The 27,202-nt window shown below is 35.7% G+C and overlaps 1 protein-coding gene across 4 annotated transcripts; it reads right to left on the bottom strand.

Annotated features, from left to right (window-relative positions):
• LOC116182166 (phospholipid phosphatase 1-like) lies at positions 1–27,123 on the bottom strand. Of its 4 annotated transcripts, none has more exons than XM_031502680.1 (4): positions 26,790–27,123; positions 7,384–7,546; positions 806–1,284; positions 1–754 (listed from the first exon to the last, which is right to left on the bottom strand). In XM_031502680.1, exons 1-4 carry the CDS (start codon positions 26,841–26,843, stop codon positions 452–454), a joined length of 999 nt encoding a protein of 332 aa, XP_031358540.1. In that variant the 5' UTR covers positions 26,844–27,123; the 3' UTR covers positions 1–451. The 4 variants fall into 4 exon arrangements, with proteins under 4 accessions (XP_031358540.1, XP_031358529.1, XP_031358549.1 ...); XM_031502669.1 differs by lacking the exon at positions 26,790–27,123 and adding an exon at positions 13,708–13,854; XM_031502689.1 differs by lacking the exon at positions 26,790–27,123 and adding an exon at positions 13,205–13,289.
• Between the last annotated feature and the right edge of the window lie 79 nt (positions 27,124–27,202).

The following is a 27,202-nucleotide window of genomic DNA, read 5'->3' as shown; positions in this document are numbered from 1 at the left end:
TATTGCTTTTTAATTGTAATTAAAATATGAACATTACAATACATAAATAATAAATAACTTGGAATATGTATGGATGAACCAAATCAATTTCCATTTATTCCATTTGACCCTATATGAGGTTTATTGGAAAACCTATATATTTAATGGCCATAATACTAAAATCAATACGCTCTCAAAAACGGAGCATTCTACATCGCTTCATAACTAAAGCTCTTCTACATACATTTTCTGCATTAGCGTATGACTTGTCACATTTCAAATGAGGTGCTCTTATAAAAATGATAAAAAGAAAACACATTCACCAATATATTTTTACCATTAGTCTTGACTAAATCGAAATGATTTCTGATTGAAAAATTGAATAGAAAAGCACAAAAGGTACACAAAAGTCGATTTGTATCACCGGAGGCAGTACTTCAGAAGGTCACTTTGCTAAATTGTAGCGCACTAATCATATAATAACACTGGTCGCGTCTTTATTTTTCACATCTAAAAGGGTAGTAGTTGACGCGCTCGGCCGGTGAGTCTTGGACACCACTAGCGGCGTTTCGAACGGTTTGCACAAGGTGAGCACTGTGTAAACGACGCAGGCAATTCCTAAAATAAGCCCAGCTAAAACGTCCCACCAGTGATGCCTGTAATCCGTAATTCTTGTAGAGCAGCATACGACACTCCAGAGCAGAATGCAAACGATAATAAAAGGTTTTATCACAAGTCGCAACTGATGCGATGGCAGGCGTAAATGAATGTAGAACTGAAATGAACTTGATAGTTTGCAGGTAACGGAAGAGAGCGTTATACTTACGGCACAGAATAACGACGTGTAAACAGAAACGGACGCGTGTCCCGACGGAAAGGATCTCGACGAGTCCGTTATCACATAATTGCTGTAAAATGAATTCGTACATTTATAATCCGTAACGAATTCGCCCGGCGAACAGGTATGTCCGACATCTGGTAGGCAAGTGTCGAAGAAATGCGGTCGATGTTCTCCAATGAGCACTTTTCCAACTTGAGTGAGCACCAAGTTCACCGTTAACCCAATCATGAAGTCTCGGAACCAGTTCCATATCTCCAACCCCCATCTTTTGCTAAAGTTCTTCTCCCTGTACAATTCGACAGCGGCGATGATCAGAAGAGGTCCGGCGATGCTTCCGCCCAAAATCGCGTGGAGCGTTACGCTGTCGCCCTTGTACGGATGCGATATGGAGGGATCTCTGCAGTAAAAGCCCAGCTTTGCCGTAGGAGTCGGCCCGTACTCCAAATATACGAGCGATGCGAAAACTGAAACAAAATTACTGACTATACTTGAAGAGTACGACTGCTGACTTACAAGCACCAAAATGAAGACCGCGTGACATACTAGTCTTCACAGGACGTAATCATTGACTGAAAATTGTAAGTTCTTTCGTCATTGTGAGCGTGATGATTTGACAGTATGCAAAAGCGCGGTAATGGCAGATTCTACTTTTCGTTTCGACATTTACAGTTTACCAATTACTGTAGAAATTAAAGAAACTGGGCTTTTCCCTAATTAGCTGAAATGTAAATGAAATGTGTCAAAAAACGGAAAGTACAATTAGAAAGCAAGACAGTTGCCCAATTCACCCACAATACTCTCTGCATAACGGCAAAATAATGCAACGCAACGCAACCGTCGCCGTCGGTGTTACCCAATTAAACTTCAATGGAAAACAATAAAAAATGGGAGCGGTCTGCAGAAGCAAGATGTTACTAATCGCTATTCATTTAATTACACTTCGGTAAATATTGTGGCGATCTCTTGCCGCTTTGTAGATATTAATAATCAAGGGAGAAATAGAGGAAAAACAACCGCCATGTTTGCAGACGAGCTTTGATCTTTACTCTCAAAGAGATTGTGATATATAATCAGTCTTTGATTGGATTCCTAAAGTAAAGAACAACTTACTGAAGGAAAACTTCATTTCGATCAATATTTCCTGGGGCGGAAATCAAAGCGACACGATAAAAACGACAGCTGGATGTTATAACAAGCAAAGCAAAAACAAAAGTATTGCATAATTTAATTAAAATAATGAATGTTTTTCGCGTTTTTATAACAAAGCCCAATGCATTCGGTTTTGATGCTAATTAAGGGCAAATGTGCTAATTCCTTAATAGTTTACAAGATTTAGTTCGACGACTTTTTCCGATCGTGTATAATAGGAAAATTGAGGGAAACGTGTACATTGGAAATTTCAATGAAAAACCAGCGGCGAATTTATCACAAAAGATAACGATAATGTGAAAATTTCCCTCATTAGAATTAGTATTAGTTGAACATTTCGTTAATTTTTATTACAATCTCACTCATCTAAGCCAGACAAATAATAAAGAAAACTTTGTTTCTTCGTCTTCTGTGTGGAGTGCTAATTTGAAAATCCCTAACCAAATATCTAAGAGTGTGGCAGGAAAAGTGAAAATCCACTCGAATACCGCCAATAGTGTTATATACCTCGTGTTATACCATATGTGGAAAAGTAAAGAATTTACCACTGAGAGGGGCTTTTATGATGGCAGAAATATTAACAGACAGAATGCAATAATTAGGCTGAACTCAAATAACACCATGAACCTCGCCATGAACAGAAGAAACTTGGCATACAGAAGAATTATCAAAGTCCTCGTGTAAGATCGAAGGGACTTTAGCGCATTTTTATGTGACAGATCAGTATTCTATGAGCCAGTTTGGACTCCGCCATCAATAAGACCTTCTCGCTCGGGGCTACCACATTCCTTTTGTCGGTACCCATTTCCGACGTCTAGTTCACCCGCACGTGCTTGAAGTTTTGACTCCACTATCAGTAAGATCTTGTCGGGGACTACTACATTCCTTTTGTCGGTACTCACTTCTGATGTCCCATTCACCCGTAATTCGCTTTTGGTGGATTTCGCTAAAACCCTCCCCAAGATAGTCCTCCATTTTTGGGACACTTTATATCTCGAGCTAATTGGCTATAATTTTTCTGGATCCTACATCCACGAGGTTTACTTAAATTTATTAGACCGTGCGAAACCTTCCGATGATATTCTTTAAAATCACTAATTTTTAGAACGTTATTCTTACAATTTTTCAGATTTTTCAGTTTCTTAAAATTCGTCCTATTTTTAATTGTTATAAATCTTCAAATTCAAAATTTTGTTGTTTCAAATTATTCAAATTGTATATTATGGATCAAGAAAGGACGATATTCACTGTCATCCAGGAAAGAATCCTATTTCGATCCTTCAAGTTGTTCGAATGGATTCGGATTCTTGACATTAGCTAATTGGATTTTTCCGAATTTTCATTTTATCCTTTTTCCCCCCATTCTTGTATTTCAGATGCTTTAAATTATAGATATACCAAATATACTTGGGAATTTTTCAAAATCAATTCGTCGTGGGTCCTTCGGATATCGAACATTTTTCAAATTAGTCCAAATTCCTGTGATTTTTCACGTTCTTTATTAGTTTGTGAAAAGGTTTCTAGTAAAACAGATTATTTCTAGGAAAGATTAAAGATTTTTAAAAGGATTTCAATAGAGCTTTATATATGATTTCAAAGAAGAGTAAAAAAAATTATCCAACAAAATTTCCAGGAAGGATATTTCCAAAGAGATTTCTAAAAAGAACTTATGTTTGTGATCCAAAGGACCAAAAGTCTTAAAATTTGCGAATCTTCTTTAACTTTCTCTTACCACCCATAACACAGGAAGACTTGCAGCCTAGGTATCCATTCTCTGATTTCGAAAAAATATTTCCAAAAGTCCCACCACAAGATGTTGCTCCTCTAAACAGGGGTGCAAAAAATTTCGACCTTGATAAATCGAAAACAACAACAGAATTCCAGGTGGAATTTTTTTCGAAGTTTGATTCTTGGTTATTCCCCTGTTCAACAACCCCCAGATATGTATCTCCCGATTTCGTCGAGATCAGATTTTTTCGCATTCCCGTTTAGGATCGTTTTGGGGTTGAAAAAAATTAAAGAAAAACGCTTTTTTTGAAGGGTTAATTGCCAAATTACCCTTCTGGACCTGCTGTTTATTTGGAAAGAATCCTGTTAGGACCCTTCTACATGCCACAGTTACTGGTTACATAACATCAAAAACACTATTACGATAATATTAACTTGCTAAATATGCCCATTTTTGATAACTTTTGATAACTTATGGTATTCAACAAGATGGTGGGACATGTCATACAAGTCAAACAACAATCCCTTTATTGCGCACAACATTTTGGTAAACGTCGCGGTGAATTGGCCACTAAAATCATGTGATCCTGACATCATTGGATTACTACCATGAAAGATGAAGTTTATAAGCATAATTTAACAACAATTTGACACTTTAAAGCCAACATCTAACGCGTAATTCGTGCAAGTGAGCCACAATCGTGGCAAAACGTGACAAATTTTATCCAGAAGATCGAGGCATGTATATTATATAGGTATACGTGACCATGGTGGACATTGCCCTGACAATGTATTTAGCGCATTTTTTTAAAGACGTAACATTTCTTAAGATGCTGTTTTTTAAAGTAAAACGTGCATAACTTTTACATGCGACAACTGATTGATCTCAGATTTTGCATAAACATAACCAAGCATACCTTTAGTGGTGCTAGTAAAACTTTTGAAAATGGTTCTACCCTTTTTGGTATTTTAATGAAAGGTCTTATCGAAATGAATTGGTTTGTAGAAAATATAACTTTCCCAAGCAATTCTTTTCGAGCTCAGTGACAGGACGGGACGGAACGGGGACGGGCACGGAGAGGGGGGGGGGGGTGATTTTATCTTACATGGTATTCTAATTAAAGGTCTCACCAAAAGGAATCACCTACCGGCTTTTTGATTCGTTAGCAAAAGGGGAGGTTTGGGGGCCGCAACTGGTAGGTACTCTAATAATACTCTAAATATCTCAAAGAATAGCATTAATTTCTACGAACTCTAGTCCTCCTCCTCGGCCCGTTATCGTCATCGTGTATAATTACACTTATATCTCAAGAACCGATTGTTGGAGATTTGTGTACTCACAAAGGGAAGTTAGGATGTTACACAAGCGAATATCTCGAAGACGGTTTGTCGGAGGAAAATACTCTCAAAGGCAAAATGAATCGTCTGGATGAAACATTGGAGAAGTCGAAGCAAATATTTTGAAAACGAAGTGTCGGAAGATGGTACTCATAAAGGGCAAGTAGAACGACAGGATGAAACATATCTATTGGTGATGTCAAAACCTTCAGTGCAAATATCTGCAGAACAGAGGTTCTCGAAGGGCGGAAAAATCATCTAGACGAGACATATCTAATGGCGATGTAAAATCTAATGTGAATATCTCGACAATGTTGAAGGAAGGTATACCTCGAGGCATACCACTATACCTACAAGGCAAAATGCAAAATTTTGGAGAATATCTCTAAGGTCTCGATTCTTTTTGCATGTTATAGTGTAGATCTTTAATGTATATACCAGGCGGCCTTTAAATATTGGTGTGTAAAGAGCCCTCTTCAGAATAATCATCTACCAAGAAAGGAAACATCGATAAATATAGCATGCTACTACCTCATTACTCAACCATTTATTCAGATATTTCGGTTTTAAAAAAATGCGCTTTATCTGTACAACAGTTGTGTACAATTATACTTGTTTATTAAGCGGCAGAGCAAAGCGATGTAAGCTTTATACGAGTAGGAGAGTCGATGGTGTCCGTCTGTCCGTGAACACGATAACTATCAAACGCTTGGACCGATTTGGTTCAAACTTTGCACTGTTGACCTATATGCCACAAATAATAAGCCTATTGAAAATGTGTCAAATCCAATGACCCCGTGGGGTCACGATTCTCTGTCCCTGCCAAACGCTTGGACCTATTCGGTTCAAACTTTGCACAGTTGACATATATACCACATGTAACAAGCCAATTGAAAATGGGTCAAATCCAATGACTCCGTGGGGTCACACCGAGGTGCTCTGCCGCTTTTTTAAACGCTCTTTATGGGTTTATTCTTACATTGTACAATTTCTACATATTTCAATAAAAATTTCATCTAAAAATCAAAAAAGAAGTCGCTAATGAATACCCTCGAGCTGGTTTGATCCTCGTTTTGATCAAAATTTTCAGCAAACAGCAAAAGGTTTTAAAATGCGAAATAGCCCACCTCAATTTATGTTACAAAAGTGAGTATCATTAACAAATATGTAATATAAAACCTTGTTCCAATAAATTTTGTCGACGTCCTGAGATGTGCAGTTAATGTATTTAATGGCAGTTAGTATCTTTTAATGCAGTTAATGTTTAATGTGGTGCATCCAATTTTCTTTGGTGGTTTTCCCCTAGGACTAAAATGTAAAAAGAAACATCACATGCCTAAAAGTAACTAAATGTTTACTAAATTTTTGAATTTGAGTAAATTTTACACTGTAGCCATCAAATTGAATTTCGGATGATTCTAAAGGGAAATCGAAACCCCATTCAAGAAAACATTGACTGGTACACGGTACGAAGTTCACCAGAAAAGTGTGACGCGAGGCGGTGCAGCCACCGAAACCGAACGTTTGTCTCATCCAAGAAAACGAGATTTCTCAAAGGCGGTACGAAGTTCGAGGGCTCTCCTACAGTAATATATAGAAAAATGATCCCAAATTACATAAAACCTTAGTCCTTCAACTTCCAGCGAAATCAACGAACCGAATCTTTACATCACCAATTACGTACAGATTACACTACCTTCAGAATTGGGCCTGTTTAGAAATCTGAAGGCGAAATTGAAGCTAATGGGCTCATATAATTTAAAACTACGTAGCGAATTCGAGAACAATACATCGTTATAAAAGTCATGATAAATTATACACAATGCAGATGATTACGAATCAAATTAGAAATAATTTCGGTCAATTGTTTCAATTGGTTGGTTTTTGGGAGAGAGGAAGAGAAATTTCAGTACTGGAAGCAGCCTACTCTCCAAAAACGGGAGTGAAACAAATATCCTGATTATTTATAATTTAGCCGATTAGATAGCGTGTTGTTAATAACACGCCACAACTAAAGTTAGTAACGCAAAGGATATCGCGAAACCTTTCTAACCCGAATTTGTAGAACTACCCCTTCTATTTGTATTAAACCTTTCAGTGGATCAATAAGCGCGCTAAATTTTTGGCGATGCCCAAATCACTGTAGCTTATCGTGTCGCTCTAATTAAACTAGTAATTTATAAATCAAGTGTGATTACTACATTTAAGTAGGTAAGCGCGGTCATGGTAGATGCGCACTTTTGTCGTCTAACAAATGATGACGTAACTGAATTGAATACGAGCGAATTTCATGAATCATGACCGTGTAATTGATTTATTGTACAAGGTAAAAGTAAAAGTCGACTTACCTATTAGAACAATAGACACATTTGCTACTGTCACTGGACTTATTCGTAGACGTCGCTTTCGTTTCGGTGTCGTGGAGTTCCTATCGTGCTCGGAAACGGTCAGACAAATCGATTCTGCTGGAGGCCGTCCAGGTAGCGCTGTGTTAGCCATCAACTTATTTTCCTACGAAAAGGAGAAATTTAAAATTTCCATACTTCCTTTACGAGCGTCAGTCGAAAACAAAAGCCCCAGTAGTGTTTTAACACTGTTTCTCTTTTCTACAGAAGTCATTGTGAATATTAAGTAAATGTCTAGACAGATGACATTTTTAGGTACGCTTAATGGCATTAAACTTACCCGGAAACAACCACAACAGCTGCTAACCACCTCATCGCTCAAACGAAAAGGCCGTGCTCACAGAGTACATTTTTCAGAATTGAGTGAACGTGACACAGTATGATGATTAAGATGTTCGGGTTTAATAACAATAATGTAGAAATGTAGATCGAGTTTCGCAATACCATTTGGAACGAGAGGGGTTGTTGCTTTTGGGAAATTTTCATGAATACAGTGGCGAGTCTAAAATAGGTCCATCGATTTCAACCACTTTAGATGTTCGAAAATAAGCCAATGAAGTCTAAGTGCATTACATGTGTTCCCAGTATTTACAATTACAAAGTGTTTGTAATTAAACCGTTTAAAGGCGCTGAATTTGTTTATATTATTTGATGTAACCCTGTCGCTTTTATATGGCATCTATGCTAGGGTACAATGACATTTTAGTTAACGTAAACACTGAGATCGAGATCTTACAAGGTTTTCCTAATTTAATTTGCGTTAATCCCATTGAAATTTTCATCAAAAATACTTTGAATTGAGAGTGAGCTGTCCAAAACGTGCACACATTAGGTACCTAACTCATAAAATCTACCGGTGACCCACGTCGCAACCCAACGAACTCCATTGTTCACAAAACGTGCCTAGTTTAACTTAAATAACCAGCAAATTTGGATGTTGTATTAAACGTTTATGTACACATTTGCTTCTTTGGAAGCGAAGAATGTGATGTGATTTAATATTAAATAAATTAATGCAGTTTAGGAATACATAATTGAGATTAGCACAGAGAGAAGGATTATGAAAGCGAAACACAGTACATTTCAATGAAAGTAAAATTGGCGGCATATGTTGCAGAAATTAGTTATAACGGGTGTCCCAAAATACACGCAAGAAGTAATTTTAGTAGCAAACATGTTTTTTTCTGATCGCCAAAAAGGGAGTGGGTTCATGCAGTAGCTGAATTATGTTGCGGGCCGTATGGCATGTGGCCTCGTCCTATTGAAACCACAGGTCATCCACTTCCATATCTCGCAATTTATCTACCAAAAACTGGACTATCACGTCGCGACAGCGAGCACTTCTAACCGTTATTGCTTGACTATCCGATAATTATTCCAGGCCAAACAGACAACCTGTAGATTCAATTTTGTTTCAAAAATGACTCGTGGATTCTCTGAAGTCTGAACCCCAAGTACGACAGTTTTGACGATTTACGAAGTCATATCAAAATGAGAATGCGCTTTATTGCTAAAAATAATTTTGTTCGAAAAATCAGCTTCCATAAGGATTATGTTTAATTTCTGTAAAATATATCCCGCTTAAGAGCAGAATAAGGGGTACTTACAGGCAGTAAAGCTGGATCGTGCCCCCAGAGATTGTTCGGCACTAAAAAGAGTAAGAAAAACTTCAAAGGGAGGTCGTTAATTTAATCCCCAAAAAATGCGGGCGGCTCACAAAAACATAAATTTTTGGTAGGGTGGAATTAAAATTCCGCCCATCATAAAAGCTCTTTAATGATCTTACTCTTAATTAAAGTTTAATAAACACCTCCAAAGGTTCGATCAGTGAAGGTTCTTAAATATTAAAAAAAACCATAAATACGCTAAACACTTACAGGCTACTAGAAGCTTGGAAAAGGCTCTCAAGGGACCTATACAAGTCTAAAAGGCTGTCTTTTCAATACTTCAAAGACATTAATAATTGTTAGACTCTACCACATAGCATTCGATATTTTATGTACCTATATACATTTTAAATCCATAATGTACAGGTAATATCCTGTCCATCTTATGTATATATATACTATGTATATTCACTATAGACATATGTATTTTATGTCCAGTATGGATATTCTACAAATATACATTTTGGATGTGATATGGATGTTTAGGCACACACGTTGTATGCATCTGTTATGTATAAATCTTATACCTCCTCACGAGGATCTTCTATGTATATACATGGGATTATATGGCATGTATATACGTTTTGGATTAGATACATGCGTTTTCTGTATTACCGACGTTACAAACGTTAGCGTCTCATTTTCTATGAATTACGGCAATGAAGATAGGTGCTATTGCAAATTCAGTTTCATTTTGTTGTTAATTTTGGCTTACAATGAATAATTAGTTAAATTTTTAATTACCTATTATTTAAAAACAAATTATAATAAAAATTTGATTGGGAATTGTTTTAGTCGCCACATTAACATGTGCCTTAGTGACTGCTGACTGGGTCCTTGTTTATTCCTAATTTTACTTAGTTTTCGTAAATATTACGACGAAAATTGAGTACATACTGAGAAGCACTGCCACCTGCTCAATTAAAAATTTAAGTCGCCGCTCTACCAGCACCATCTTAGAACCATTGCAGAATATCCTAAATATATTCAATTATAGTTTAAGATTGATAAATCGGAGTAAAATGTTTAGTGCGCTGACTAAGTTTGTATTGAAATAACTACTCAACCGATTTGTATCAAATAAATCGCTTTTTAGTAATCAACTATTTCGTGTGTAATTTCAACTGTGAAAAATATAACAAAATTTGAACACGAATGCGCGCTTTTTCAATGAAATTTTACGGTACAAGGATATCGCAAAATTTTTGTAGGTACCAATAAAAGAAAATTAAAATGATATTATGACTCCAGAAATTGATATATTGTGAGGGAACGAGTTTGTAGAACAGCCGTAGCGGAGCAGAGGGAGGGGGGTAGTTGTACACGGTACATGTTACGCTCGATGATTTTTACAAAACGGTACCTGTGTTAAAGTAAGTAAACAAGTGAGGAATACATGCATTGTTTGCTCATCTTCTTCAAAACCTTCATCGTCATCAAAGTCATTACCATAATGGCCATTCGCAGTTATTACAAAACGTTCTACTTACTGAGCCATTGATTAAATTCTCCTATTCTCAAATGCTTTATTTTTCGTTATGGTAATCCGCTGAACCCGTCTTTTTTTCCTACATCCTGCTAAAAAACCGTCTTTGTTTCCGTTTATTTTTTCAATGATCCCTCGATATTGGGCACAGTTAGCTCGATTGTCTTGATGGGTCCAAATTTCTTTGGATGGTTCGCGCCACATGTTTCGTCAGAAAAAATATATTCCAACCAATTTCTCTACATCTTTTAACGGCGTACAAACACTATGTTCTTTTTTATGTTTTGCGTTCACTTTGATTTTTTTATGTTTTGGATCTTTGGAATATAATTCATTTTCTTTATTAAGCGGCAGAGCAAAGCGATGAAAGCTTTATAGGGGAGTCGATGGTGTCCGTCTGTCCGTGAACACGATAACTGTCTAACGCTTGGACCGATTTAGTTCAAACTTTGCACTGTTAACAACATATACACCACATGTAACAAGCCAATTGAAAATGGTTCAAATCCAATGGCTCCGTGGGATCACACCGAGGTGCTCTGGCGCTTTTTTAAACGCTCTTTATGGGTTTATTAATTTTTTAATGTAGTTAATCGTTTAGTTAGGGTCAGGTTGGGTATTTCCTCGTCTTACAAAAATTTATCAAAATCCTCGTGTGATATCGAATGGACTTCTCCGCATTTTTGTGTGGCAGATTAGTATTCTATTCGCTAATTTTGACTTCACGATCAACAAGATCTTGTAGGAGGCTACCGCATTTCCTTTGTCGGTACCCGCTTCTGACGCCCCCGCAGTTATATAAAGGCGCCTTTTTGATGGATTTCGCTAAAACCCTCTACAAAAAAGTATTGAATTTTTGGGGCACTTTTCAAGATCGAGCTTCAAGAAACTTTAAACCGCGTTTCAAACCTCACAGCGGTCGGTAACTTTTGGGCACCTCGAAGCGCCTTGAAAGAGGGGGCTAATTTCGCCCCTAGGAAAAAAACAAATTCCATCACGCAGGAGTTGTGCGCGTTTACAAGATCTCTCCGACGGTACTAGTTTGAAAACAATGGTAGAAGACAATAGGAAACAACTGAAAAATCACCATGCGCGCGATGATGGCGCCCAGAAGTCGCCGACTCCATATCACGTAGTCTCCTCCCTAAATTGTCAGTTACACGGCTTCGGTAGGTAGGTACACGTACAATCCTTGATTTTCTACAAGCGTTCTACTACGAGCCTTCATTAGCTGCCAGCCGTTTTGTTTTTCTACAATAGCTTCAGCAAGAGATGTGCCACCTAATAACTAGAATGTATGAAATTTCGTTGAAAAATAAGCTACCTATGGACATGAAGTAAAGTTGATCATTGCGAAAAATCACGAGATTAATCGTAATTTTTCTAAAGAAAATTCGATACCGTAAATGTCCTAGTAGTAAAAAAATTGAAATATAATGTATTACAACAACAAGTTATTAAAGGATTTTGAGATTTTAAGTTAAAAAACTGAGCAGACTGGACTTGTTACTGCGGTAGTAGTTTAATTGTTCAACTTAACACTTCTCTGATATTTGGCAAATTCAAATTACTATATCTCGGATGCTATCAATTGTTTAATAATGTTTTTAAGTAAAAAGATTTAAAAACATGTTTTATATTCACATATATTGTGTTACGGAATTTTTACTGAGGAAGAGATTTAAAGAACTGAAGGCAAGAACCCAAGATATTTCAGAGATGCTATTAAATAAAAACAGATGTCTTGTAATATGAATTGTGTTTTCACGTAGTCTGCGATTTCAATTGATTCTTTTGTATCTAATATTTTTAGAAATATAACAATTATCTATAGTGACAGATTGCCAGCTCATTCCTTTGTAAACAATGTAACTAACTAAACGGAGAAAGGACTGGCAGGATTCTGTTCCCTGTAGTCATTGTCAAAACTTCAATTAGTCATTTTCTTACAAAAAAAGCAACAGAATTACAGTCTTTAAATTATTCTTTTACGGATATTGCATAGCGTTAGAGAAAATGAAATTTGTTAAATATAGCTTAGTCATTTTTATGTAGTGATTATTCTAGAAAGTCAATTATTCACTCTCATAACTGAAGGATACAATAGTATTTTACAGCAGTTTGTCGTTTCAATTCAAACTATCCTCCATTATTATAGCAAAAAAAAAATGGCACATCAACGAACGAGCTATAGGCTACTATAGTTCGTCCAAATTGTAAAACTACAAAAGGAAATTAGTATCGGGCTAATATCGATAAGCGAAAGGGAGGTTGGAAATTGACAATATGAAATAAAATGGTTTCGGCAATAAAAGGTCAAGCGTTTCTAAACAAATGGGTGTTGGAAGCAGACGTTGTCGCTGTGATTAACGATTCACATATTGCGCACGTATACGAATTTAAAAAGTCATTAATGCCACTGGCCCTTACGGTAAAAAGGTTGGAATAAAACTGCATACTCACTTCTTATAAACGCACTAACACAAAATGTGGACATGCGAACGAACATTTTCTACATTTTAGGCAGGGAACAAAAGGGAATACAAACATATCCTTCCCCCTAAATCATTCTTCGTCAGTTAAACGCAATCGCTATTAATTATTCATTTACCTTAGTAGAAGACATTCTGTACAAAGCAAACGATTAATCATTTAGCATAAAACGAAAAATTTTACACCCAACACTATCTACACTTAAATATTACAGCGGTAACATTGCAGGTTGTACAGTCAATTAATGCGGTAGAGTGGGTGCGGAAGAAGAAATTAAGCAATGCACGAAGGGTGCTCAATAAACAAGTACAACGTGTACACTATAAAAGAGATTACGTGCTCGTTTTTATGGTCGCTTTACCGCTTAGTTTTAGGGAAAATTTTAGCGTGCCAAATTAGATTTCAGTCAAACGATTTTGATGCACTTTTGTCAGTTGTTGTCCATCAAATAAGGGTCCCTATTATTTCATTCCCTCAAGTGCCATCAAGACTGTTCTCTTATCCCAAACACTTTTCTTGGTCTTTAATTGAAATGTAGATCGCAACTAGCCTTAGACGATTAGTCATGCAAGGCGCCACACTTCTAAGCATTCCGATTTAATAGAAAATTGACTCGCTTACCAACTCTTCCTTAAATTTGATTGAGGCCCTTCTGGTCACATAAAACAAATTAACATAGTGGTGCTGAAAGTGCTTTTTCGGTTTTGGGTGTTTCATATTGAATTGTCACGACCCGGTTAACAGCAAGACTGTTGTCAGTATGTGAATATTAATATCATAAACCTTATCTGTATGTAAAAAAACCAGTATTTCCGCAACCTTGCCAGCTATCCAGGAAGAGCGTTGTTGTGAAAAAGGATTTAACTTATTTTACCAATCGTTACTCATCGAGACTTTTAATTGTCACGTTTTTACTATATCAACCTCTTCCGGAAGTGAGATGTTTTATTAAAACCCAAACCCTAGGGGCAGCTTTTGTCATTATCTTGCAAGTCACACCCTCCGGTTTATTTAATATTCTATATGCTCGCGTGTATATACTTGTTTCGGGATTGGGGTTAACGGAAAACAGCTACTGCAAATATTTGCGTTGATAGAACTGTATATAAAATGGCGCATTTTGATTTATTATGCAAAAGGAAATGTGGTTTAATGTACAAACCGCAAGTGGCACTTTCTAACGCACCCGGAAAAAGTACGACGGAAATGTTCTCCCAAATACATAATACCTACATCAACTTTGGTTTTTTCAGCTAACAGAGGCACAAGGAAAATCTTTGAACACTATAGGCAATGTAGGTAATAATTCAAAGCAACAAAACTTAATAGAACACTAGGATTCTATGCGTCTGAGCCACCACATCTCACGTTTATTTTAATAATATCGATTAAACAAATGTAGCAAACTTTTGGGAGAGAGTGCGTCTCTAATTTGCATACGATTATAAGTTCAGAAAAGTTAATTTCCACCCTAAAATACCGATTCAAACTTGTTTTGAATTAATCAAATGAACACTTGAAAATTGTCAACGCGTTGCTTTTTTTTCGTTTCGATTAAAAACGTTGTGCATGTCGTGCCGGAGAATTACACCCTCGAGTCTTTTAATGGTGATAAATGAAACGTTCAGGCAGATGCATATTTGCACCACGCTGTGCTCTAAATTAAACCCGAATGAAAATTCGGTTTATTTGGTTTTCTGATGCTGCTGGTGGTAATGGAAGTATCATTTGAAAGTCGAGACTAAAAAATGGAAACGGCTGTGCCTAGTAAAAATCGAGAACTAACCAGAAGGTTTTTTTGGCAGAGTTTTCTGATAATAAAAAGCACACAGCGTAATCTATGAAACATCATCCTATAATGCTTTATTAATCCATTCATTCACTGAATCAAACCAAGGTTTCCGTGGTCCTTGTCAAGATAGTGAGAATAGATATGAATATTTTGACCTTTAGAACACAAGGACGAATTTTAATAGACCACCCAAGTTATGGCAAGCATTTCTTAAGCACGCGACTTGTCTCAAATCGACTGAGAATCGTGCATTTCTAATAAATTTTGATCTTTAGTTTATAGTAAGAAAGATGAATAGTAAACGACAATTAACGCACTACAATAAAAGTTATGTCAAGTAAATTAAGTCGGCACTATTGCAAAAAATTTTGTTATTTGTCGAGTTATCACGACGCTTAATTATTAAAATTGTGTATTTTTTCTACTGCATCCAAGTTTGTAATTAAAAAAACAAAACAACATCACATTTAACACCATGACAGCTTATTAAATCCTCTACAGAAGTTCTTAGGAGCGCGTCGCAAATGGAGGGGATACAGTTATTACCTTTTGCTTTATACAGTTGCAAAGAGGAAAATTTACGCATGTACCGCTTCATAGTGAACTTGAACAAACAATCGTCTGGCGATAACGAGCCATATCAAGAAGCGTATTGCAGCAAGCGAGCACGGTTGCCGCCATCTCTTAGGATTTAAAAGTTTTGTTCCGTCGTGCGGAAAGTCGAGCACGTGACAGAAATGCACGCGGTTTCGTTCAGAAAATAGAGCTAGTTCCCGCATTTTTACCGAGCGTGACTAAAATAGCAAAGGAGGTGGGGGAGGGGAAGGGCGGGAGGGAGAGAGAGGGGAAATAGATTCGAAGACGAATTTGCCAGCAATCGCATACGCTTTGTGCGTGGTTTTTTTTCTACTGGCAAAGATTTCATATAAACGTTACGTACCATTGTGCATCAAATTTTGTGATTTGAAATTGAATTTTTGGCGTTATAAGAGCAGGCGAGGGCCATTTTATGTACGAGAGATTTCCATTTCGCGTATTGGTGAGAATTTAGTGGTTCAAATTTAAGAGCCGCCAAGAGACAAGAGCACGCATTATTTTTTAGCGTGAGAATGATAGTATTTCGCATAATTGCGATACTTGTTCGCAGCTAATTGTGCGAGCAATTACTCAGGTATTATCTTAGGTGCGCTAATTGGTGGGTGGAATAGCAAGTCGCAAGCAAAGTGTTGCCGGTTATTTATTTTGAGTGGAAATTTCCAACCAAAAACGTCGCTTCTATTTATTTTTGTTAATCACGGAATATTATAAACGCGCCGCTTTGGTTATCCTAATTCAATGTCCAACCATTTAACGAGTGATAGACACGAATTGGAGACACGCTCGTCCAATAAAAACGGAATTGTACTGTTAAAAATTCATTGTGATAAACAGAGATTTTTTCATCGTTCGCATTGCTAACGGTAACGGTCACTTAAAAACTTTTTTTGGCGTAAAATTTGGGGAATACACCTACATGCTTCACTTTCCACGGGCAGCAGTTTCGGCTGTGTGTTGTCTGTTAGATTTCAAAGAATGATGTTAAGCAGGTTTTTAGGATGATTTTGAAACAAAGGTTTTGAGAACCTTGTCAAGATGGTTCTTCCTTCCAATAGAGTTGTTAGGGATTCTCCAAATCACGCTCAAATGCGTGTAACTTGTAACCCTTACATAAGTGCAGCGAACATTTCAAAAATCTCGATAGACATCGAACCTGCGTGAAAGATTAATCATCGGCGATAAAGAACGAAGGCGGATATGAAGTAATCTTTCCCTATGACGTCTTTTGTTTTAGAAAATTCGAAGAGACTCGCGAACACTCGAGAACACTCGGGTTTACTATATAAGCAAATCGAATTCAGTTTCAACTTCAACGCGGATGTGTTATGTTGTAGATTGTAAGTGATAAATAGTAATTACTTTTATGACGAATCTAAAAGGTTAATTTACCGCTACCAAAACGTGTTTGCTTCAGAGAAAGGACTTGACGGCCGAAGCAATATGATAACCCATAAAATAAATGCAGGAGATGCCCTACCTATCAAGCGAGCTATCAAGCGACATCCTTGAAGATGATCGGTGACAGGGCTAGAGAAGGTAATAAGACCGGTCTTGTGATAAACCTAGTTACGAAGATGTTTGTAATGCGCTACAACGCTTGAAACGACAACTACAGATTCATGGCATTCTGAAAACTACCTAGGGAAAGTCGCCAGTCTTTTCTATGTGTCTCCTTGGCTTATGCACTTATGGCTCTTGGTTTACTTAGAAAATTTGTTTTTTCGACTAACCCAACCCTCTAATTTTTACATACTGTATACAGAACACATTTGATGCCATTATTCGTTAGTTAAACAATTTTTATTTTAACGCGGTTTTTTTTAAAATAAAACATAAAAGATTTTTAGAAATAATGGCCCCTCCATTGCGTAGAAGTTGCCCAATTTTTATTTTAACGCATACACGATGAAATGTCCTATGTAAGTCTTTGAATTTCGTGAGGTTGTGGTTGAGTGATAATTGAAAGGTGGTTACTGAAAACATTCCATCTTCGAAATTTGAACCTAGTTCAACTTTTCAAAATTGGATACAAAGATCTTTGAATTTCTCTGGACAGGTACAGATTTGCTAAGTGAAATAGGGGCCCCATTATTATTTTTATTTACGTTTCCACTTCATTACTTGGTATTAACGAGCCTTTTTGTTAGGCGACTATATTCATAGCAGCTGTTATTGCCTTCTCTTTGTTATGAAAATATTCCCAACCTTTACAAGGTGGTGTGGCATGCTTGACGTTTTAAGTGTTATCTTTATTGAAAGAAAACGTACCTACTGTTATTGTTTGCGGTTATAAACCAAAACGAGCAGAAAGTCAGCTACTACGGTGGTTCGCGTCATACTTTGGTTACTAAAATTGTTTTGTAATTAATGAGTAATGGAATTATTTATCGCGTCCATTGTACTAAATAGGAAGGAAGGGTTAAATCTTATTAACAAACTATCGTCGCTTAACATCAAAGTTCAATTAGTACGCGTAGTGGACCACTGTTTTGAAACCTTTGTTCAGAAACATTAATTCATTCCGAATGCAAATTTAGTTTTGATTGAATTATATTTCAATAAGAGCTACAACTTAACTTTTCCAAGCTTTCGCTCTAATGAATTTTGTTTTCATTGTTAAAATTAATTGCACGATCCAGTAATTAATATTTAGGTATCTCACTTTATGTTACATATTCGTTAAAAGTTTCGAGGTTTATACAGTCATTAGCATGAATCATGCTATATATAGAATTAACTTTCCCCAACTAAGGTAATTTGAAAATTTCGCATCCATACTATAGGGTTTAGGGCTCTATTAATAAAACAATTTTATTTTAGCGTTAAATATGTCAATATAAAATGCTAGTTTAAAATTTTGAGCAGGTTGTAACCGTACGATAAATCAATCCTTCGAAGTTTACACGATCAATTTGCGTAGACTTCACTAAACGAATTTCACCCTTATCATCGAGATGTTCGCGAAGGGGCACTTTTGTTCTACACATACTAAATTAGGTCACGAATCCTACGATTTTTTTTTGCTTATGAAGGCACAGTTGTATTTCGTTTGTCAATTTCTCCAAATAGCGTTTTCAACAATCAATTTCACGTTTTTATACATTTTGCCATGCGATATGCTGACGCGCCGAAGATGAAGATTGGGAGAAAGGGACGTAATTAAAATGATAACGTTCCAGTTCCAGAGGTAGACATGTAACCAGGTTTGTTTGTAATTATCTTTTGCAAATTTTCCATTTACACGTTACACACCCTTTACTACACACGTTATCATAATACATTCAGGCAGCTTCCGTTCATAGTTTATGTGGATGTATCATCTATTTTATCAAAATAAGTTATTTTTTAATCCAATGACTGTACAGTAAAACGGCAGATCATCGTAGTAGATAATATAAAAATGCTACATTCTTTATAGGGAAGGAAAATCTAACATGCTGCAATATTCCGGTGATATATTAAATTTAGTTTTGTGCGGAAATTCCGTACGATGTTGAGGAAAACAAAAACAAATCCATTGTGAAATTATTGGGAAATCGTTATCGGCCGATTGTCTTGCTTTAGATATCCATCAAATACTGATTTTGAAACTGTTGAATTATTGAACCAATATTATAACCTCGCTGTCAAACATTACATCTGCAGGGTGTAGAATTTACGGAAGGGTAATTTCTTTATATTGTAATACTTTCTCGCCTATTTATTTTACAGCAAAGTTGTGCATCCATTTTTTGTAGAGTGTAAAATTCTGCGTCTATGTGCCCAGTTGTAATTTTTTGACGTAGGAAATCGGAGAAATTAAGAAAATTATAAATTAGTAAAAATTAGCCGTGCCGAAATAAAAATTCGTCCATGCAGCGTACTAGAAAATTTCATTTATTAGTTTGGCAGCCAAAATTATTATTATCGGAAAAAAATGTTTAAATAAATCACCATTCGCAGTTAAACAATGCTAATCTGTCATAGAACACTCTCCTTGTATTTGCTAATTGACGAGGAGTTACGCTAGCACACTGATCTCGGATACAGTATTTTAATTTTTCCAGATATTGTAACGATTTATTTTTTCCATTACGAAGCATTATTATGGTTTACGGTTTATTACTTGTTGAAAAACCCCGTAACATTTGAAGCGATTTGATATATGGCTCCATCTATTGTTGGAATTTAACAATGCAATGTTTCGGGACACAGGCCTAAAACTTCCATTTCCGTTTAACTTTTCGTTCGACACGTTGGTTGGTCGAAAGTTAATGTAATTCCTTTACGGTGGATTAAACGTTTAAATAAGAAGCTGTTCGATTTTTGACGATTCGCCTTTAATTGTGATTTCGAAGTTTGTTTCGATTTTCATTCGTATTTCTTGGTTTCTACACCCTCTCATTAACTTAGAGAGGGTTTTTACTTCCTCCGGGTATTTCCTGCTGAATAATTCCCGCCCAGATCGAGGGAATTAAAACTCCGCGCGCAGTTATCAATTTGTAACAGGAATTATACCTAAAGGAACCGAACTTCCGAACTCATTACTCGAACCTGGATTTATCTGTACTCCTGGTACTCGACAAATGTCACCACGTTTTCCGATTCATGCGATGGAAAGTCCTAATCCTCCTTGCTTTAATTGTCAGAGATTAGGTCATAATCGATTTGATTGCCCGCAAAAGGCGTTACGGTACGCAGCTGTGGATTCTGTTCGTGAAACGGCCCGAGGAATGCTGGTTAAGTCGTCGCGAGGTTTCTTTAGTGCAGGCGACTAAAATGTCAAAACTTTCATCGAAACCCAAACATGGCTTTTTGTCACATCGTGTAGGATATGATTTGCAACCTTATGTCCAAATTAAAATTTTAGATATTTCGTTTCTGGGACTGGAGCTTCCCGCTCTTCTATAAATTTAGACATTTCAATGAATTTACAAAATTAAAATTAAACAAACCATTCCTTGTACGGTAGCAAACAATTCCGATGCAAATTCTATTGGTTACAGCCAATTACCTTGGTGATACCTAATTTGGCAACTAACTTAATTCTGGGAGTAGATTGTTCATCCACAGTTTCCAGTAGTTTCAAAATCCAAGGAGGCAGAGGTGACGTGAGAATCAGGACCTCCCTACTAGTGGCAACTATGGAGTGGAGAAGACTGTGCATTCGTTATAGTTTTAAACAATCGTTATGCAAACTCAGAGTTAGTCTAAATGTGTTTTCACTTTTCGCTTTTAACCAATATCGTATCTCTTTTAACGATATTCATGATGATGCTGGAAGGAGGGGCATCTTTCAGAGATAACGCCGAACAGAGCGTCAAGTGACTTCAACAGCTAATATAGTATGAGACAAGTGTATAATCAAGTACGCGCAACGAATTTAAACGTTGCAAGTGCTTTAAATACCAATTACACGTGTTTGTGATAGTATTTTACCTGCAATATAATTTAAAAATAAGGGAACTAAAATAAAATCTATTGACGTTATACGAATACATGTCTAATTAAGTGAGCTGTTTATTCGTAATTCCATGATTTCCATGGAAATGTCACTTGACGTTTGCTTATAAAAATCACCGTCTTTGTAAATAAAATGGCTTCGGTTGAAGAAAATAATACACCGTCCATCCAATGGCTTGTTGTAAAAGCAGAAGAAAAGTCGGTAGGTGCAAAATCCAAATTCAGTAAAGCCTATTATAAAGAATTTGAAAAGTTGTTTCCATGGATGAATAGGAAGTTACTTACGAATAAAGTCTTAAATGCATCGATAATGGTGGCATATATGAAGGAAATGTCAAAAGTATTTAAATCTTCTATCCTATGGTGCATTCATTCAAAACTTCAAGCAATGCTGTGTTTAAGAAATTGAACAGATTTTGCAGCATTTTCTAAATTACACGCGTTTGTGAAAGTTTCAAACAAAGGATAGGTTCAAGCCAAAGAAATCTTTTGCATTAACAGAAAGCGACCTAAAAAGGTTTTTTTTATTTTAGCCGCACAGATAACAGTTTCATTAGTCGCATTTGAAGTAACATTACTTAGCAACTTATGTACTTATGCGTTTTAAAGAGCCGATTTCGCACGCATTTGGGTGTTCAAAGCGGAGATGATCTAGGTATAATAAAAAAATAGTTCAATTCTGAATAATTCCACAATTAAAAAACTTGATAGGAAAGGTTTGTCCGTGTGAATCTTGGAAATGTCATGCGCTATTAGAGAAGGTAATGAGTTTTTTGAAAATCGAATTATCCCGGTAAATTCACGAAATCCCTTCACATAGCCGGTGATTTTTAGTGCAATACAAGAAAAACATGTAGGTAGTTTTGCTAAATGAGTGCAATTCTCAGCGATCAAGAGTGCATTTTTCTTTTTACAGCTAAGCTTATCTAACAGTTGTTTCTCATGGCAACAAATGCATTCACATTGGAAGGTGAAACATGAAAGACCGACTCCAAGGGTACTAAGTTTATTGCTTGCTATATATAGGTTAACCTATATATGACATGGCAGATAAATAAGTTATAAACACGACATGTAGTTTTAACTCGAGTTTTGATTACAATATTGTTCTAAATTAATTTTTATCTTTCTGTGATACCGCTCAATCAGTAATTTATCTATATTTAGTTTTTTACCTCTCATTCCATAAATATTTATCCTCGTATTTATCAAGTAAATATAAAATATCTTCACTTACGGATGAAAGTATATCGTGAATTGTTTATCTGAGGAAGTACCCAAAATACCCAAAATTAAAAAAAAGATGGAAGAACTGTACTTAGGTATATAAAAAGGGCCCTGGAATTTTTTGGGTTTTTAACAAGTTTGGTACGATGACAATTAATTTTCAATAAAAAAAACTGTTCTCACATTATACTGATATGCAAAAGCCATAGCATACAAGCAAAACGATAAGGGAGGCTTCGAAGCGGAATAATGAGGTATAATTATTTGGAAATGCAAATTTTTGCTTTTATGTTTATATTTTTATACAGATTACAACCAATTAATTTTTATAACCTTGTAGGAGAAGAAGTCTCCCGTACTTATTTTGAACATGATGCACGCACAGTACTATGCACTCCGTTCCTAAAACCAATATATGGAATTTTGATAAATTTACAATCCCATGTTGTGCCATACCCACAACATTTAAAGCCGCGTCTCAAAAATTCAAAACGAGTAATGTGTAACACAAATGTAATACAAACAATTTCACAACAATAAAGAAAAGTAAGCGCAAGAGAGATCTAATCTGCATAATAATGAAATAGATTTTGATGAAAAATTATTACTGAATGATGTATTTTAAATAAGATTTAGCCCGAAGAAGCGGGCATTTTGCGGTTAAAAAACAATCAGGACTATCTACAAACAGGAAGTTTCTATAAAAAACAGAAACAGATCTAAAATAAGTCATATGATAATGTGGCTTACTATACTATATAGAGAATATGAATGTAAAGACTCTAGCAAATGCAATAATCAGACTTCTTCACTTCTCAGATAGAACTAAATATCCTAACAGCAGCTGTAAGGTAACTCAAAATCATCAAAGATATAGCAAACAATTTGTTGCTCAAATTTCTAAAATAAAATACGATAATCATTTTACATTTAAACGAGATAGAAATTATAAAGTACGTTACAATCCATTTGTATTTCCACAAGTGATAGACAACAGTGTAATTAATTCAAATCATACAATGACGTCATGAAAAAGTTATAAATGCCCCCACCATCGACTTTCGTTAAATGTAATAACATGTAATCAAGTATTTATTGCAATGGTGTGGAATTTATTGGCAGAATTTTGTTTTTAAGATTGGGGTGCTCGCTTAACACCAAGCTGGTTTAGTATTAAAACCATAGAAGCAATAAATTTATTTAGAATACTTTTTGCGAGTAGATCCCCTCTCCACCCGTTTCCGGCTAATTAACAAGTTATCAATGCAAATTACTTGCATACTTTCAATTACTATACAAAGATCGCCAAAAGTGTGCAACCAAGTAAACCTCTGGAGTTTTAAGAGATATAACGAATTTTGGTAGGTGGATGTCAATTGTGTATTTATTTTGACATTTTAAAATATGCAATGGAACACCCTGTATTTTATTTCATTTTTTATATAACAGTTTTTACAGTTACAAAAATATGGGATTCTTTTTCTTTTATTTCAGAACAAACCCAGATATTGCTTCACAAAAAGGTACTTTTTGAGGCACGGGGCAATGCAATCTAAAGTAGCTTTTTGTAGCAAATACACATCTTATTACAATATACCAAATTTCACAATGGCTCTTAAAACTTCAGATGAGGAATAAATTCCACGCTACAACAATAAACAAGAAATTTTATTATGTGCTATTACATTTAATAAAATTTCATGGCGGTAGTTCTGAGCTAACGGAAATCATGAAAAGTCGGGTGTGTTTACCAGAAACAAACTTCTTTGCACAAAAATGGAACGGCGCTATAATTGCAGATCTCGTAGCTTTGTCTATACTAAACCCTAAAACTTTTAATAGGGCTATGTTTTCGATATTGTGAGTCTTTTACAAAATATAACCGTAAAACCGCAAAATACCCTTTTTGTAGGTACATTTTTATTCCTAACTCCGCGGGAGAAAATATAGGATAGTCATGCAACAAATGCAGTCATTCAACAGCTCTTCTCCTCTTTCTAAATACTTATTCCATTGCGTTTGCCTGAATTACCCCACACTAAGATTACATAAGTCATAACACTATGAATTAGGGCTTAATATACGTTAGTTAGCACTTTCTGAGACACATTTTCTGCTAGCGTTCGAAGAAGATAGGTGGCTTTACTCATTCGGTTTACCAAGGTAGAGCAGTGATCACTAAAATTTAACTGGTTATCCACGGTACATCCTAGGAAAGTCACACTTTTCATAGTATTGTCCGTATTCGCGCATTTTAAGGACATCGTCATGGTTTCAGTTTTATTTACATTTAAGGCTAATTTGTAGGAGTTACACAATTCTTGGACACTATAGCTATATGTCTATCTATTTTGCAAGTATGATTTGATAAGTGATATACTCGAGGTATTAATTTTATAAATACCCCAATAATCCGGTATGCCACACGACTATCTTCTTGAATCCATTGCTGAATAGACGCAATACATGTGAAATTGGACGTCCGTCACATAATAAAGAAACTCGTTCAAATTTGAATTTGTTAAACCAATTATAAACAGAAATATTCTCTGAGACTAGTGGCTTTGTCACCAAATGCACCACGGCGTATTTTAGTACATTGGCTTCATCGATACACTACACTTGAAACCCATAACCGTAGCGCTAAAGTTTTCGCGAGTAAGCTGCATTTTTTCATTGAGAGGCAATTCATTTTCCAAAAATCAGTAATTACACATATCGATGTGTAAGTGCGTATGTTAAAATCTAAAACAATGTAGACATTTTTTGCATGCCAACACAGGTATCTTGATTATACCAGTTCGCAGACATTTTCGGAGGAACCTACGTAGGTTTAGTAACACTTTAATCCAGAATTAAAAGGACTTAGCCTAAAACAGTCCTTTACGAAAGCCCACTTTCTGTCGGTCAGTTTGTTCCTAGGTTTATTCCTGATGTTAGCACAATTTTTAAATTCCGTTCTCGATAATCGATACCTTATGTCTGCTGAACAGTTTTCGCTTTTTCATCACTACATATTGTTGCATTTATAGTGTATTTTACGTTAATTAATTTATTTTTCTATTCAAAAATGACACAACGAATGGATTCCCTAATAGTTCAATTCTTTGAACGGCTAAATGTAAATGAAGGGGATTCTAGGCGATTAAGATTACTATAAGTGAAGTTTGCCACCTCTTTAAAGAAGTACCTAAGTATGAAGTTTTGTTTCAATTGCTTTAAATTTATAATTTTACAAAACAATAAAAAGAACACTTTTTTCTTGGATATGTAGTTTATAGAGCCCTAGTATGAATCAATTACCAAAAGAACAATAATGCAGGGTTTCACAAACGATGATTAAGGTTAATCAATCATTAAAAATGGTAGAATGCTAGCCACTTTTGATTATACCTCGGATAATACGCTCAGATGTTTCCCATTCTAATATTTTTCAGTGATTGATCTTAATCTTCGTTTGTAAATTATAAGACGATTTTGGATTTTTAAAATGTTAGTGTAACGTTTATTAACTGTTAACTGTACCCAAGATAAGGAAAATCTCTCAACGGTGTCTTGTAGAGCTCAAAAAGTGACATTTTTCAATTTTTTCCCTAATTTGACCATCGCCGTATCTTCGATAGTTTCGAAGATCTCCATGACATCCTTATCTTGGACACAGTGCCTATCTACTGTGGTGTTATTCGACTGTTAAGAGCAATTTATTTTCATTAAAACAAATGCGATAAAGCGCGTTCTCACTGTAAAACTACCTAATATACGAAAGGTAGTCTTATCTGTAAAGAGATTAAATCTAACTTGAAAATGGTTTAAATGGTTATTATAAATATTTATAATTTTAAGAAAATAATTAACTTTCTCATAGTTATTTTGAATATCCTGCATGCAATGCTATGTACTTACTTCCTGAGTCAAGATATGCACCTTTTTTTTGTATAATACCTTATACATAGGTAATAATACATTGTTGAGTCAGACACAAAACATTATAAGATGCCAGCATGTCGAGTAATTTAATCAGCATTATCTATGTAAATTTAAAAAAATATTTTAATTGGGACGATAAGCGCAATTATTATGGGAATATGTTAATCAAGGTAAATTTTGGGCTCGGTTGTTTGCAAAAAGACCATAAAAATCAGTAAGTAGTTACTGTTACTTTCCGGTTGCTTTCCGGTAGCATTTTTCAAAATGATTTCACCAGAACAAGGTCTCCTAAAGGCTAAATTCCAATCTAACGTACCTTGCTTATTAATAATCTCGATTATCCTATGGTGACTGATAAAGTGATTCAGATCAATCGTAGAAAAATTAATCCAAAAATAACACAGGATGGCCTAGTGGAAAAGTAAATTTGTGACGATAATTTTATCAAATTTAAAAATACTTGAAATTCTTCAGGTGTTGCTAGTACTTTGAACGTTAGTACGATATCAATGTTTAGTAATGATTATTACAAGGTTGAGTAGTTAATAAACATTAGATAGGCGTTTAATCCAACTGTTAGCGAAAGCGTGATGTATACAAACAGGCCAGACTGTGAGTTAATTACGTAAAACTTTTACTGGGGCAGTAGTTTAACTTAATTTAAATCAATTTATTAATTAAATTTCCGGTGCTTGTTTGCGAAAGTAAAAATACTTACATAGCACATGTCGCCACGAATAGTATAAAGCCCATGGTGATGATTGTTGTACATATTTAAAAGGACAATTTCACTGATCACAGTTAATACACTAACGAACTAATAAGTAGCACTTAACAGGTACGACAAACTGTTTGGGTATGCCGTTCTCGTCACAGGTAGCTCAGGTATATCGAATACCGGTAACCGATAACTGACTCATAGCTTCATGGAAGGTGGTTCTTCGGAATTTCGTCGAAAATGAAAGTCCTTTATTTAAAATCTCTTGGAATGTTGTTCGGCCAAGAAGCGCCGAGTTTAGTTTGAAGCTTCACCTCGAGACCTCGTTTGAACCGTACGCTCTCTTTAATTCAATTTAAGGAGGAGGGCCGTGGTGCGGATTGGGTTGAGTAATATAACATTTTTATGAATTA

This window comes from Photinus pyralis, unplaced genomic scaffold, assembly GCF_008802855.1.
Source record: "Photinus pyralis isolate 1611_PpyrPB1 unplaced genomic scaffold, Ppyr1.3 Ppyr1.4_LG1, whole genome shotgun sequence".
Classification (NCBI taxonomy): Eukaryota; Metazoa; Arthropoda; class Insecta; order Coleoptera; family Lampyridae; genus Photinus; species Photinus pyralis.
Note: the sequence above shows the minus strand (reverse complement) of the source record. Positions and strands in the feature narration are given on the sequence as shown.

Excerpts from the sequence above, each read along its gene's own strand:
- LOC116182166 (XM_031502669.1), bottom strand. The coding sequence starts at position 13,803 with ATGAAACACCCAAAACCGAAAAAGCACTTTCAGCACCACTATGTTAAT. Across the intron at positions 1,285-7,383 it reads TGTGTCTATTGTTCTAATAG|TTTTCGCATCGCTCGTATAT; the intron begins GTAAGTCGACTT and ends ATTTTGTTTCAG. Across the intron at positions 755-805 it reads ACACGTCGTTATTCTGTGCC|TTCTACATTCATTTACGCCT; the intron begins GTAAGTATAACG and ends AGTTCATTTCAG.